The 17,023-nt window shown below is 37.9% G+C and overlaps 2 protein-coding genes across 2 annotated transcripts in view; both read right to left on the bottom strand.

Annotated features, from left to right (window-relative positions):
• The window catches only part of LOC139134302 (uncharacterized), a 22,552-nt gene extending 5,697 nt beyond the window's left edge, over positions 1-16,855 (bottom strand). The window contains exons 1-3 of the mRNA XM_070701194.1: positions 16,626-16,855; positions 1,710-1,779; positions 1-32 (exon numbers count right to left, since the gene is read on the bottom strand). The exon at positions 1-32 is cut by the window's left edge and continues 2,195 nt beyond it. Of these exons, the coding sequence (XP_070557295.1) occupies positions 1-20 (20 nt within the window). The 5' untranslated portion in view covers positions 21-32; positions 1,710-1,779; positions 16,626-16,855. The remainder of the gene's footprint in view (positions 33-1,709; positions 1,780-16,625) is intronic.
• The window catches only part of LOC139134327 (hematopoietic prostaglandin D synthase-like), a 34,134-nt gene that overhangs the window by 13,194 nt on the left and 3,917 nt on the right, over positions 1-17,023 (bottom strand). The window lies entirely within an intron of this gene.

The following is a 17,023-nucleotide window of genomic DNA, read 5'->3' as shown; positions in this document are numbered from 1 at the left end:
AGGGGGACTGGTTCCATCATCTTTGGTCTGTACTATTGGCAGAAAACAGGCTATTTATTATGGCAGTAAAACCTACAGGGATTAATTAGATATTATTCCCTAATATTTTTCTTCGTTCAGCGAAGGAAAATACGAGTGACGCAATGACTGTGTCATCACGAATCGAAGACGAGTGGTGACACGGTCATTACGTCACGAATATTTTCCAAGCTGAACGAAGAAAAATATTAGGGAATAATATACTTATCACATGCACAAACCAAGAATTCGTGATATTTTGCAAAGTACAAGAAGTTTTCCATAATGATTCCGCGTTTAAACTTTTCAGCTACTTATGTTATAAGATCACTTCGCCGCTGGCAAGCTCTCAATCATTTCCAGTCGTCCGTCGCATGAGTGAGGAACACGGCGTTTACGTTCGTGTATGGAGCAAATGCCACACGACCTCTCTGTCTACACGTACCTTCCGCAAAGTTATACACTATTTCAGAGTAGGCCTAGAAATTTACCTCCGACAAAGTTACGCTGTTTTCGTGAACGAAAATCGACTGAATCTCGACGGCGCCTGACCAGCCACAATGTTTACAGAACCCACGGTAACGCCACTACCTTAGAGTTTGCTGTTTCCGCAAATTATTCACGTAATTCCTTCGGAATATACAGGCGGTTTACTCTTGTGTTTTCATTGTTCGGATGATTATTCGTAGTCTATGAAAATATCGATTTCATTACATGACTTTTAAAGGCACTTGACTCCCTTGTTGTCGCAGTGGAAACCGTATGTCTACCGCATGAAAGTACACAGTGCGTCAAAGTCCAGTATTCGAATACGAACCCCCATATTGGCGATAAAACTAAAACACAAGGACTCAAAATTTGCCTAATGAATGTAATTTGTCAGACTCAAATAGTCATTACTAATTTTACGGTATTTTCATGTCAGATACAATTCGATCGTATACCGACCGCCATGTTGTTTATTTACATTGACGAGCACTCCGGAGATCAACACAAAAAAGGGCCGACGCACCAAAATTGATGACATAGACGCAGGTTGTGATAACGACCAGAGCATAAATTCCGTATTTTTTTTTGTTCGGAGACGACAAACTTGGCTTGTGCCTGTGATAAACAGTCTTAGTCTTCATCCAGGTTATGCTTTTGCTACCATCAAACCATAAACTCTGTTCTATATGTTCATTGTCACGTCATATTCAGTAGCCACTGTCAGGATCAGTAATTCGAGAAATTGACAATATAAGGTAGAAACTACTTTGAAGAATATAAACAGGCAAAAACCATTAAAGTAGGTCGAGGATCGAAAACGAAAGACTTAAACCTTTTCTCAAGCTTTCCTCATGCAAATTTTCAGCCATTGTCTTTCAAAACCAAAAATCAAAATCATGGGTCACCTTGAAGATATTGGTACTGATGAGAAACAAACCAATGTCTAACGATATTTGAGATAAAAATGGCCTCCATGCCTGTGTTATCTCTATGAAGGAAAATGAAATTCCCCATTTTCACAAAACTCAAAACTAAGCCGTTGAAATTTTAATTACTCCATAAGCTTTAAAATGAGCCCCCCAGAGTCGAGTATCTGTCCCGAGGCGTGTTCTACCTAAATTGCAACACCATACTATTATGAACTATATAATAATCAAATACTCGCATTGTCTCAGAGTCACAAAAACATACAGCATACTAACCTCCCGCAGTAATCTTCAATTGCACTTCGACTGGGCAATAAACCAGGTTTCTCCGGATTGACTGTATTATCTGGGCAAGGGATATCAGAAATAATATTTCATAGTCAATTCAGAATTCCTTGGTGAATGTAATAAGCACTTTACAAAATACGCTCTTCTCGAATAAATTGTACGGTATCATAGTCCCATGACAAAATTATTGTTAGGGGCCCAAGACCACCGGGTATGCGCCGCTATGGGTTTGATTCGAATTCTACCTCTTCTGCTTCTGTAATTCGTCCTCAAACTACTGCTAATATCATTTCCAAACTTCACACCTTGTTCGGCGGTAGGAAGTAGTAGTGCAAGGTGCGCTTAGACTTCAACTGGTTACATGACCTTGGCAGTCATATTGGATTTGAATCCTTAAAATGGCAAAATTCTCAAAAATACAGGGCAAAACAATTTCAAATTCTTTGTGTAGTATGCTTCTATTTGGTGTAATGAAATGTTGAAATAAAACAATTGAAATTGGCAGTAGTCACGTGAGCTTAGCCAACCATATTTAATTTTTGAAGAACTCAAGTTGAATCTATTGACTTCTCCTTCTCAAGAACCAATAGACCATTTAAATTTAAAGTCTTTTGTTCAGATGATATCAGTAGGAGTGCTAGCAAGTTTGCCAAAGGTGTTAAAATCGGTTGCTCTTTTTTGCACTATTTACTAAAAATGTAAGTCAACCATTAAATAATATTAGGAAATTTGCTTCATCAGAAACAAGACCAAAGAGAAAAGCCTGGCACCAAAATTTCTTGCCATTTTTGTGATGACCTATGACCTAGTGTCACGTAACTCAGTGACTACAACGGCAATGGGTTTTGTTTTGTTGGATATTTATAGGTATAGGACCAAACTTTTTTCTCTACGATGTAGGATGGCCTAGGATGACCTTTGACTTTCTGTCACGAATCTCAATGACTACAAGGGTCAGGGGGGTGTTTTCTCTTGCACTTGACGATATTGCACAATATCTTTTTACCAAAATATCAGTATGACTTTAGGTTTCTTTAGACCTACTGTTTTCTTTTGCATATGGATGACATTGCGCAAGATTTTTTTCGAAAAAAGGCCAGAATGACTTGAGGTGGCTTTAGAACCTACTTTCACATATCTCAGCAACTCTAACGGCTATAGATATGATTTTTGTTCGATGATGACAAGCGGGAGACAAAACGTTTTATCGAAAAATTTCGAATCATTTGACTTTTGACCTACATTTGAGTATCTCAGCAAATAAGGGCTACAGTTCTGGTTTGTGTTGGATGATGATCAGTATGAGACAAACTATTTGCTCCGACATATGGGATAACCTTTGACCTACTTTCACGTATCTAAGCAACTATAAAGGCTACAGTCCTTTTTTGTTGGATTATAACCCGTATGACACATTTTTCTTCGTAAGTAAGATGACCTTGGTTGACCTTTGAGGTACTTTCATGTATCTCAGTAAATGCAAGTACTAGAAGTTTGGTTCATGTTAATACGCCTAATATTTTCTTCAAACATTTTGATGCCATTTGACACAATTTCTTGTATCTTGGCACGGCAACAATTACAGGAATAGCATTAATAGACATCATAAGATACACACTCTCAGACTGGCTATAAATCACTTTCAGAACAAGTATATTAATTGAGTAATTGGAGGCGGACCAATAAGTCTCGACAACTTGTAGTCTTTCATATGGAGTAGTAAGGATCAAACATTCACAGCTAACAAACTTGACTAATAGTTGCTTTTGTCACAAATTATCATCACGCTTGGGCCCCACTAATGTTGCTTGCAGCTTTAAATATTAAATTCGAAACGTGCATACATTTGAAATTTTAGAGTTGCCCACAATATTAACTACCAAACAAGTTATCAGGGCTGCCACAGACCTAATACGATATTCTGGCAACGTTGTAAAGTTGGTAAATGAACGACGTATAGCAGTAACAAAGAGCATAGTCGACTACGACCAGTGGAGCAAGGCGTACTCTGCTGAAAGATTCAGCCATATGCGGGCGCTCGTGCGCTCCACGACCTCAGACGCTTGAACTATACAATGTATTTTTCCCGGATTTGTAATCAATTGCAAATTATTGTGACATAAAAGTGTTTCATGACATTGTATGATAACAGCTGCTTAAATATCAACAAGTCAGCTGGGAGAAAACGTGACCTTGGGAAAACAGAACTGTCATTCAGAACTTGACTGCAGAAGCATACGTGTTATGACCTTTGCTATCTTAAAATATTGTTGGAGGGTAATAGATCCCAGTACTTTACGAGACGCTGCTCGAGTTGTAAATTTACTTGACCTGCTAGGAGGAAATGCTATGCTTTGCCAATCTGTATATGCGTTCTGAGCGACTAAATTGTAAAGCTGTTTTCTATTTCTAATTGACTACACCGTCATAACCTTAAAGGCAACACACCAACGAGTCAGACTGTTTCTCTTGCTTCAGGTAATGAAGTTTATTGACTACACCTTAAAAGGCATCAAATTGGTACCGCTCAGCAAAAGGTCACCACTTTGCAATAACTTTACAACTGCTACATTCCTCCTATTTCTAAATTTGTATAAAGATTATCTACATCTTGTTAGAGCCATAGACCCTCGAGAAATATACCATTGTCATGAACTGCCCAATAAAACTATCTTCTTTTGCTGACCTTTATGGTCGTAGGATGTCACAAAGCAGCTACTTGTATCAACGACCCGCTATAATTACAGTTACAACTCTCGCACGTTTTTTGATATAAAATCTTTCATAAACTAAATTGCATCTCACATTAATGCAATACTTTGCTCTCAAAACTTACCAAAACATTTCACCGAATATTGGTGTAAATTAACTAATAAAATATCGAATCATTAGTTGACGCGATGAATCTGAATTCAGCGGGAAACATTTACATACACTTAGTGAAAAGAGAAATAATATACCAGTGTGGAAATCCGGTATTACACTTATTTTGCCATGATAAAAGCCGTATGATAGGGTTGCGGATTCATATTTCACGTGCAGTTGACGTTTTTACTAAACTCTTGCCTGAAAGTTGAAGTAGGACAAACATAGACACCTAGTACACACGGCCAACTGGTTCATTATAATATTGAAACAAATATATGGCAAACTGCTCTGAACATTTCAAAAAATAAAACATTAAAGGTACAAAGTGCTATTTGTTCTTCTATCATACAAAGGTAATCTACATACCATCGAATGCGTAAAGACCTCCTGCTATAGAAACTAAACGGATCCGTACTCAGGCTTGAATACACAACTAAATTTCAGCCTACGTGGCACAATACAAATATTGCTATTAACATCTATACCGTGTAATGAGAAATTGCAAAAACAGTCCTGTCAAGGTTAGAAAATAATACAGTAAATGGACCTCAAAACGATATTGGTACAGTTCTTTTTCTTTTCTGATATTTATGATATTTCGCTAAGAAACGTTAACTTCACTCATCTAAGCGTCATGCTATATATAGTGAAAGGATGCCAATGTGTGGAATTGATGATGCGACGAGACATCGCATGGATCTATAACAAAAACATACAGGAAGTGTCGTCCCCGGCATTTAATTGAATTATTTTGGCCGAACAATCCTAAAGCGATATCATGAATACATTCGACCACTTCCTGTTATAAACTAACATGAATAAAAAACTCTGCAGACGTTAAAATTAAAGCGGTCACTTGCCTCGACAAACCTGGATTGTTCTTACCAATACAAGTACGCGATACATACTGTACTTAAGTTGGAATGAGTATTGGTAACAGATCAGACTCAGTCTCACTTATTTTCAATACTACTGCACTAGGTTCATTATACGGCTCTTGGAGTACAACTTTTTTTACTGTCTCAGTTTTTTAAAAATTGAAAATTTTAAACACGATTGGAACTAATTATGGATAATTGGATCTTCATATTTTTCAAATTTCTCAAAAGCATTAGTTGCCCTATAGCTAAATGTTGCAAGTTTACAAATTGCTCAAAAAAACAAGTGTGTAAGGTGAAGAGAAAAACAGATGAGCTTACATTTACAGATTTGAAAGACATTACTTCACCATCCAATTATCCAAAATTAGTTCTAATCGTGTTTTTATTTTTCCAACATCGAGCTAACACAAAGATGGCGGTCATTTTTAATTTAAAATTCATGAACTATCGTAACTTGTTGCGCTAGTATCAAATTTTTGCACTGTGAGCCTGATCTTTATTTTTATTTTGGTAAGAGAATGTTTGAGATTTTTCTCCCAGGAAAGATTGACCGAATATTTTAGTCTTTCATTTTCGAGACGCATTATTACCGCGTTTGACCTCGTTTTCAATTACTCCACAAACCCGTCTGTACATCGTAAAATTCTTGGCATTTACAACCGAGTATTTGCCTTCCATTCTATCAGTAAAATTGACCTTTGACTCTATCGCATCATATAACACGAGTGCAGCAGCGGCAAAGAGCAAATGTTATATTTAACGATGGCATATTTTCTAGCTCATAAATTCGGCGTACAAAAGTAAAATATTTGACGAAAAATACGGACGTATCCCCGTCGACAGAAATGCATTTCAAGAGTTGAAGACGATGTTGCTTTAAGGTAGCTATATACCTTTTAGACACTTTCAGATTTTTATTTTTTTCTCAATTGAACACGTCCCAAACCCCAATAAAGTATACATTTTCTGAAAGCCCTGATATAGAGCTATCCGACCAAGCACTGTACACGGTCATTATTTGCATAAGAGTCACGTGACAAGCGTTTTACTAAAAACCGGTTTTTCCCGCCTTATGCAAACACGCTGCAAGATTTCCGGTTGGAATTTCTTCATTGACAAGCCTTGACAATATCCTTCAAAACCGTGTCTGGGATTTTTTTTATATGCCTTTGTTTTCTTTAAATGCGCTCTTAAAGGTGTTAGATGAAGGTGCTTTTCAAGGAATTTTAATTATCACGCCATATAATTTGAATGGAGCCTCCGGGAAAAAATCGCAGACACGGTTTTGAAGGATATTGTCAAGGCTTGTCAATGAAGAAATTTCAACCGGAAATCTTGCAGCGTGTTCGCGTAAGGCGGGAAAAACCTGTTTTTGGAAGGTTCAGCAAAACGCTTGTCACGTGACTCTTATGAAATAATGACCGTGTACTGTGCTCGGTCGGATAGCTCTATATCAGGGCTTTTAGAAAATGTATACTTTATTTGGGTTTGGGACGTGTTAATCGAGAAAAAAATAAAAATCTGAAAGTGGCTAAAAGGTATTTAGCTACCTTAATTAGGGACGGTGACAGGCCGCTTAACAACAAGAAATGAAAAAGTGAATACAACAATGGAGAATCAGTACACAAGGCAACGAGTCAGCGCTCATTATGAACAAGTTTGAAATGACATGACGACTGTGGGTCTCCTAGCTCTGTGTGGTCTGTTAAATAGATATGAGGTTGGAATTATTAATATCACCCCGCACTTTCAGAAGCTATTGGCAAGAATTGTGTTGCCCATAAATATAAACAAAGGTACCCCATTGTCGGTGATTACCAACAGCCACGCCTTGAATATACGAACAACAACAACGCTTTTCTCATTTGCCCTTTGTTAACCTCTTCAACGGTTCACTGTTTTCTGTCATTGTAATTTATTCTTGGAGACGAACTAAGTACCTTTGTAAAACGAGAGACGTTACGAGACTCAGTATAGTAAATATGCAACAATGAAGTTGATTATTAAAAATGACAGAAAACGACAACACTTGCCTTATTTGTCGAACACCTCGATGGTGTGATAAATAACCGCAAAGTCGGGCTAGAATATTTGCCAAGGTTTCTAATTTTCAACGACGTTTCACTATTTTAACTTCTGGCAATCAACGTATGCTCCCAAACTACAGGCTATACTGACGTTAGAAGGAAACAACCGAATGTTTGTTACTAACAGCTTTTGTTCCCGAGTTCTGTTTACAGCTACGTGATCACGCAAAGGGCGAGACAATGCGAGACTATGTGAAGTGATTAAGGGACTGGACGTCATTAGCAGGGGGGGGGGTTGGGGGATTTGGGGAAGGGTCACAATTTTTTGAGCTCCTCTGAGGGGGAGGGTCACAAATTTTTGGGCATGTTGTCGGTGCACTAAAAGTAGAAAACAAATTGTTTGTAAAGACAATATGCTCACATGACATCACTCGCACACTGCCTCTTACTTTCTATTAAATGCTCATTCTCAACTCTCTGTGTATCTCTTCCCCACCATTATCTTAAACAGGATTGTCTCTCTTGTTGCTATTCTTATCGCCATTAAGTTTATAGCCAATCCAATCTATTGTTCCTCAGCTAACCCAACATATTAAAGGGAATGACTCGTGGCATTCTGGCTGTAAATTGTTTACGTAGTGTGTTTTGTTAATAAACACTGGACAGCGTTTTTGCTAAGGTTGGGGAACATTGGGAACCCTGACAAAATTTCTTTTGTCCGCTAGTATGACTGCACTGATATACCATGGAGGTAAATACCAAGGGTAACCCTGGTAAACCCTGATAAACCCTGACTGGGGAACCCCGGTAACATTTACCTAGGTCACTGCCCTTAACAACAACACTGCTGGATATTACCACAATATCTTACATTGTTCTACTGATGTAGTCAATCTTGAACCTAACTATTTGAAAATATTATTTCTCATTTTACTTTTTGTTGATCAACAAAAGTTCCCTCTCTAGCATAAGCCACTTAACTTTTAAGTTTAAGGGCAAGTTACACCTGCATCAGTCACTTTTTAGGTACATGAATTTTAGTTTGTAGAGATACTATCGTTTGAAATTAAGAGTAAGCTTTGGTATGATAATTAATCATTTTGATTCCAGAAAAGTGATTTCAGTATACTTAAATATTTAGGTACATTCATCTTACTGGTATGGCTACTTGTGGCATTTTCAAGTTTATATTGGCTTTACCACGTGGGTACTATCTTTGGAATGGATAGTGTTCATTTGTGTTGTGATGGTAGAATATATGACATTTGTTGAAATTTAATGTGGGTAATTTATACAGTGAATTAGCCATGTTGATCACGTATTCAGATTGAACTTTGTTAAATATGGTGAAATCAAAATGTCATATCAGAATATGAAGACTTGATTGATCATAAAATAGTGTTTGCCACTTCTGTGTCAAATCAGGATCAGTCTATCCTCTCTTATCTAGGCTGCTCTCTGTGATATGTTTAAAATGCAAAGAAACGAGGCACAAAAAATTGACAAAAGAAGACTTGATTATCATAAAATAGTGTTTGCCACTTCTGTGTCAAATCAGGATCAGTCTGTCCTCTATTATCTAGGCTGTTTTCTGTTATATGTTTAAAATGCAAAGGAACGAGGCACAAAAAATGACACAGTATTGTCAATGTTAAAACACCATAATTTCACACTATAGCATTCAATCTGTGGCCATACTTTGAATTGTTTGCTTAAATTATTGCTTGAATAGGCATAGCCTTTCTGTTGACATTTCCTTACAAACAGGGCAACGTGACTAAAACTTCTTATTGTCTACTGGAACACATAGTACATTTTGTAAAACTGGATTTGATATAAGTGCAATGAGCACAGGTACAGGTATTTTCAGTTCTCTGACTACATAGGTCTGTCGGAAATAAATAAATTCAGTGAATAATGGGATCATGCACACACATGTAGTTCTATATCTGTACCAGGAAAACATTTTAAATATGCTTTCCCATATTTCCTCCCCATGTAGAGATTGAACTGCTCAATACATTATACATTGAAACTGTAGACATGCAAATTATTGAAAGGAAAGCGTTCGGTTGGCGGAGAAAATTGAAAAGCATAAGTAAGCCACAGTACTCTGCTTTTGTGCAGCACATTAAAACACTGTTCGTTCGTGCGGCTTGGGCCACTCACGGGCGCTTGCGCGCAAGCCGCACGACAGGGGCCTTAGCCATAAGACCCAGCCCACCAAGACTACAATTATTGCAGCTACGGTCAACTGCAGGTGAAATGTTAAAATGCAATAGTGTCCTGACTCTTTATTTTACACCCATTACAAGGACGTTTATCTCTCATATACACACCTCGATGATGTGATGAATGACCGCAAAGTCGGGCTAGAATATTTGCCAAGGCTTCTAATTTTCAACGACTTGTCACTTTTTGAACTTCTGGCAATCAATGTACGTTCCGAATCTTTCTGTAAACTCCGGTCGAAGAGGTGACAGGCTATACATTGACGTTGGAAGGAAACAACCCAACGTTTGTTACTATTTTTGATCCTGGTTTCTGTTCACAGCTATGGGGAGGGGAAGGGGAGACGATGCGGGACTATGTGCAGTGATTACTTTACTACCCTTTTCAGAATTAGAGCGCGAAGCCACTGCAGTGAACTGCAATAAAACTGCTCACACTAATTAGTTTCAGCTGTAGCCAGCTGGCAAAGTCGACAACATTGTATGTCGCATGCAGACAGTTTGTCTGGGGAAGTTGAAATAAAAAAGATTTGTACATGGACCAGTGCATGGTAATGTTACATTGTATCTTAATCTTGAACACAGGGTGCCAATCGTAAACTCTCATTTACAACTCGAGCCTCAGACACAGCTAGTTTTGCCTTTGTACAAGCAGACTTTTTGGTCTTTATCAAGTAGCCTTGTTCAACACCAAAGTGGCCACGGCTACAGCTGAAACTAATTAGTGGAAGCAGTTTATTGCAGTTCACTGCAGTGGCTTCGAGCTCTAATTCTGAAAAGGGTTGTAATATTTGACTCAACCATAGACAGTAGAGGGGGATTAACTGTCAGTCTATGAACAAACGTCAAAAATTCACGACCATGGCCAGTAACGTTGATGCTGATGTAAGGGTCACCCTAGATGACCCCAACAATGAATAAACCAAGCACAAAAGACACAAGGCACAAAAGTATATGACGTTTCTTTCGTGTATTGCCCGGGTCGTATCTTAAATATGTGTGTGACACATGGTAGGTTTGCGCTCTTGGCAAGGGAATGTTCGAAATTTTCTCCCAGGAAATTTTGAGCAAATATTTTAGTCTTTCACTTTCGAGACGCATTATTACCTCATGTGACCTCGTTTTCAATTACTCGGCATACCCGTCTGTATGTTTCGATCGTAACATTCTTGGCATTCAAAATCGAGTATTTGCCTTCCATTCTTTCAGTAAAATTGACCTTTGACTCTATCGCATCATACGTCATGGGTGGAGCAGCAGCAAAGAGTAAATGTTATATTTAACGATGGCGTATTTCTTGTTCAAACATCCGTACAAAAGTACAATATTTGACGAAAAATACGGAAGTATTAATTAGGGACGGCGACAGGTCGCGTAAACAACAAGAAATGAAAAAGTGAATACAATGATGGAGAACCCGTACACAAGGCAACGATTCATCGCTCATTATGAACAAGTTTGAAATGACATGACGACTGTGGGTCTCCTCATTCTGTGTGATCTGTTAAGTAGATATGGGGTTGAAAAAATAATATCACCCCGCACTTTCAGAAGCTATCGGCAAGCATTTTCTTGCTCATAAATATCGACAAAGGTACCCTATTGTCGGTGGTTACCGACAGCCACGCCTTGAATGTACAAACAACAACAACAATGCTTTTCTCGTTTGTCCTTTGTTAAGGCTCTTCAACGTTATGGCTAAAGGTTACAGTACCTCTCATTTTGGCTACTCTGATTAAACGACCACGGCAAAATATTTGCAATTGTTTTGTATGGTTCACTGTTTTCTGTCATTATCGTTCATTATTGGAGACTAACTACCTCCGCAAAACGAGAGACGTCACGTGACTCAGTATAGTAAACATGCAACGAGGAAGTTGATTGTTACTAATAATAGGCTAAAACTCACAAAGTAAGAAGTATAGGGCCTAGACTACAAAAATACGAACAAAATTTACCTACCACGGGCTACTCAAAATGATATAAATATCACTGATTCTTAGACTTCATCAACACCGCAAACCTGTAATTAATATGAGTGCTTTACGTATACAATATTGTCTGATAAATATGGCTGTCAACAGATATCGACAATACTTGCCTTATTTGTTGAACGCCTCGTTGATGTGATAAATGACCGCAAAGTCGGGCTAGAATATTTGCCAGGGTTTCTAATTTTCAACGACGTTTCACTATTTCAACTTCTGGCAATCAATGTACATTTCGAATCTTTCTGTAAACTCCGGTCAAAGAGATGACAGGCTATACTGACGTTAGAAGGAAACAACCGAATGTTTGTTACTATACAGCTACGTGATCACGCAAAGGGCGAGACAATGCGAGACTATGTGCAATGATTAATTACCAAGAAATGCGGCTCTGTTTATCAAATTGTACCATTTAGAGTTACATAGTACAAATATTTGACTCAACCATAGACAGTAGAGGGGATTAACTGTCTATGAGCAAACGTCGAAAATTCACGACCAGGGCTAGTCACGTTGATACTGATGTCAGGGTCACCCAAAATGACCCCAACAATGAATAAACCAAGCTCAGACACAAAAGTATATGAAGTTTCTTTCGTGTATTGCACGGGTCATATTCTTAAATGTGTGTTTGACACATGGTAGGTGTGCGCTCCAATAAAACAAAACTCGATCCCATAGCATCCTATTATTTTCCAATATTATATAACAGGACTGCCTATCGTGTTTGTGGTGACAGATTGAGAGGGAGTAACTTGTGTGATATCTTCTTACATTTTATAAGATGATACTTTGTTCCGCTCTACGTCAAAAAGTCTGCGTAAATCGGAACAAGACAGGCAGGATGACGTTGGATGACCTTTTACCTGCTTCATGTATCTAAGTAACCGAAAGGGCCAGGTTTTGTTTTCTTTTGCATATTGATTATTATGAAAAGAAATCTGTTTCTCAAAATGTTGGGATAACGACAGATGACCTCAGACCTACTTTCACATATTTCAGCAACTATGCGGGCTAGAGACCAAGTTTTTTACTTGGATGATGACCAGCAGGAGACAAAATGTTGTATCTTCACTATGCTCTCAAAATTTACTAAAACATTTTACCCAACAGCGGTGTAAATTTATTGCCAAAATATTGAATCATCAGTTGACATGATAAAATCCGAATTCAGCGGGGAAAGTTTACACACACTGTGTGACGAAGTTAGTGAGCAACAGTATAATAATTTGGAAGTACACTAATGAATGCCATGATGAAAGCCAAAAGCGGTATGTTAATAAAACATATTAAACACTTCACTTACATATGACGTTGTCGAAACGTCAACGCCGGTTAGGATGAGTCAGGGTTTTTTGAGGAGGACCAACAATGCAACAGACCTTTGCATCGAGCTAGATTTGCAGTTTGACAAGTTTAAGTGCGACAAACGTAGACACCTAATACACACGGCTAACTGGCTTACTATAATATTACAACGAATACAGCAAACTGCTCCTTACATTTCAAAAATAAAATGCCATGTAAGAAGCGCTGTAACAGTTCATTCTTCCATCACAAAACGATAACCTCCCAAACATGTCGAATACCCCCAAAGGGCCTCCCATGCCATAGCAACTGAACGGAACCGTACTCTAGCACAGATAAATTTCAGCCTACGTGACAACACACAAGTACCGTTATTACCATCTATATCATGTTACACTGAAAGAAAGATGGAAATTGCAGAGACAGTCTTGTCAAGGTTGGAAAATAAATGAATTACACTAACCTATACGGTCTATGTAAATCAATCTCAAGACAATGTTGGTACGATTTCTCTCTACCAATCATTACTTTAACTAATTATATTCATATTAGATCGCTCGATTGTTTCTGTAACTTTAACCTTACTTGGCTAAGCGTCACGCTATAAGAACCCCCGGCTACGTGTAGAATTTTATGATGCGACCAGACATTGCATTCTTGTACAAGCTCACTTGGCTCTACCTCAAAAACATACAGTACTTGTCAGCTTGTCGTCCCTGGCGTTAAACTGAGTTATATCGAGCAGTTGCAATCATAAAGCGATATCGTGAACGTGAACACTTTCGGACATGTCTGTTCTAAATTCACACGAATAAATAATACAAGACTTTGACAGACCTTAAAATTAAAGCGACTACTAGTTCTTTGACAACCTTGGATGGGTGTTAGCAATTCAGGTGCGCGGTACATACTGTACTTAAGCTGGAATGCGCATCGGGATCAGATATTCGGGCTCTCAAGTCGTTTACATACTTTCTGTTCTTCCTCATGTGGACCTTCGTTACACAGCTCTTGAAGAAGCACAATTTTTACCATCTTAGTTTTTCGAAAATCAAAATTTTATATTTCCTTATTGAACTAACACAAAGATGGCGTGATTATGAATTTCAAATGTCGTTGAACGGGCAACAGACAGTTACCACCCGAGATATTTAGTCCCAAGATATTTGCCACCTACAATTTACCCCGGCTATTTACCACCGGAGACTTACCACTCGGACACATACCACACAAGAAATTTACCACCCGGACAATTACCCCCTCTCTTAAAAATAAAATTTAAAGGGTGTCTGATTCATTATCTTTATTTTCAAACAGTTTCAACTTTGTTTTGACATAGCATAGACACTGCCTATGATTCAAACAGCCTTATTGAGTGTATTTTATATGTTGGTGATGAAGGAATTAGTAAATATTTTATGAAACATCTAACACACATTCTACCTGTAAAACATGAAACTGAAGATGTGTGTAACTTTCGATGCAACCCGGTTTTGACTAAAAAAGGACAAAAATGGAAAAGAGACAAATATTATTAGTTGCCTAGTGTTAGGGTCAAGGTTAGGTTTAGGGTAAGGCAATAAAATGATTCGTATAGAGACATCATTTTAGTCCGTTAACACCATAAAGTTATTTTAATGTCATTCATTAAAGACTTAGCTTTTTTTAAAGCAATATTCCTAATGTCTTGGAAGGGTCGCCATTTTTCATGTTTACTGACCCTTACTCCGTAGAATTTTAATCATTTTTTTTTTACCTGACTGGTTTTACTCAGCAGAAATTTTCATCATTTGTAACCATGTACATTTTTACCTGATTTGATTGTTTTTACACTTTACGTTTCTTGTCTTGTTTTGCTGGTATTTTATCGATTTAAACGTGTAAAGCCAACAAAGACGTTTGTGTCGTGCTTTTTAAAGAAATAAATATTATAATTATATTATTATTTATTTATTTACAGTATTAATTTATTATATTATGCATGGTTAGACATACAGTTTCAAGTTCAAGATAAACATTCGACTGACACCGCAGACAACTCCGCGTGGCGTAGTTTTTAGAGAGAGGTTCGCTTCCCTGATAGGCATAGAGTAAAAATTAGAAAGGGTGAAAATTACAATGTATGGTAACCCTTGCCAGGCATAGCAAAGGTAGAATATGGGGCACTCTGCAGGAGACAGTACTAGAAACGATGCAAACGCAGCCAACGCGATTGTTTGGGAACCTTCTCTTTTCGTCATTTTTGACAAAGTGTTATGTAGGTCAAAAAAGCAAAACAAAACAAAACAAAAGCAATATTGTCGTTATAAATAGTATTAAGGGGTAAATATCCGGGTGGTATATGTCTTTGGGGGGGAATTTCTCGGTGTTTAATGGTTGGTGGTAATTAGCCGGGGGTAAATGTCTGGTGGTGATTGTCCAGAGGGTATTTGTCTGGGTTGTAACTGTCCTAGAACAGTTGAATGTTGGGTAATTTGTTTAACTATTACCGATTTTTACACGGTAACATATTATTTTTATTATTTAATTTGGCAAGAGAATGTTTGACATCTTCACCGAGAAAAATTTGATCAAATATTTCAGTCTTTCACTTTCGAGGCGCACACTACCTTATGTGACCTCGTTTTCATTCACTCGTTTGTATCGTCACATTATTGACATTTTACAACTGAGTAATTGCCTAAATTGACTTTTGACCCTATCTTATCAGATGGCACGTGAGGAAAAGCTGTCACAGGAAATCATGTAAACATAAACAATGACATCATGTCACATTTACAATATTTGACGAAAAATGGAAGTATCCGAAAATTCGGTGAAAGAAATGTATTTCGAGAGTTGAAGAAGGTTTTTTAGGGACGCCGACAGGTCGCGTATCCAACAAGAAATGAAAAACTGAATACCAAAATGGAGAACCGGTACACGAGGCAACGAGTCAGCGCTCATTACAAACAAGTTTGAAATGATATGACGACAGTGGATCTCCTAATTCTATCTGCTCTGTTAAGTAAATATGAGGTTGGAAAAATTAATATTACCCCGCAATTTTAGAAGCTATTGGTAAACATTGCCTGCCCATAAATATAGACAAAGGTTCCCCATTGTCGGTGATTACCGACAGCCACGCCTTGAATGTACAAACAACAACAACAATGCTTTTCTCGTTTGTCCTTTGTTAACGCTCTTCAACGTTATGGCTAAAGGTTACAGTACCTCTAATTTTACTACTCTGTCAAAGATTAAACGACCAGGAAAAATATTTACAACTGTTTAGTATGGTTGACTGTTTTCTGTCTTTATCGTTCATCAATGGAGACGAACTAACTATTCGCGCGAAACGAGAGACGTCACGAGACTCGTTAACATACACAACGAAGTTGATTGTTACTAATAATAGGCTAAAACTCACAAAGTATGAAGTATTGACTATTAAAATACGAACAAAATTTACCTGCCACGGCTACTCAAGATGATACTAATATAAATGCCCCAGGACTTAGACTTCATCGACACCGCAAACCCGTAATTATGTATATGAAGACTGTACGTATACAGTATTGTCTGATAAATATGGCTGTCAACAGATATCGACAATACTTGCCTTATTTGTTGAACACCTCGTTGATGTGATAAATGACCGCAAAGTCGGGCTAGAATATTTGCCAGGGTTTCTAATTTCCAACAACGCTACTCTATTTCGACTTCCGGAGATCAATTATCCCAATCTTTCTGTAAACTCAGGTCGAAGAGGTGACAGGCTACACTGACGTTGAGAGTAAACAACCGAATGTTTTTCACTGTTTGTGTTCCTGGTTTCTGTCGACAGCTACGAGATCACGCAAAAGGCGAGACAATGCGAGACTTTGTGTAGTGAACAATTACCAAGAAATACGGTTCTGTTTATCAAATGGTACCATTTAGAGTTGCATAGTATGAATAACTGACCCAGCTATAGACAGCAGAGGGGGGATTAACTGTCTATGAACAAACGTCAATAAT

Source organism: Ptychodera flava, chromosome 1 (assembly GCF_041260155.1).
Source record: "Ptychodera flava strain L36383 chromosome 1, AS_Pfla_20210202, whole genome shotgun sequence".
NCBI lineage: Eukaryota > Metazoa > Hemichordata > Enteropneusta > Ptychoderidae > Ptychodera > Ptychodera flava.
The sequence above is the reverse complement of the archived record's forward strand: the minus strand, read 5'-3'. Positions and strand labels throughout refer to the sequence as shown.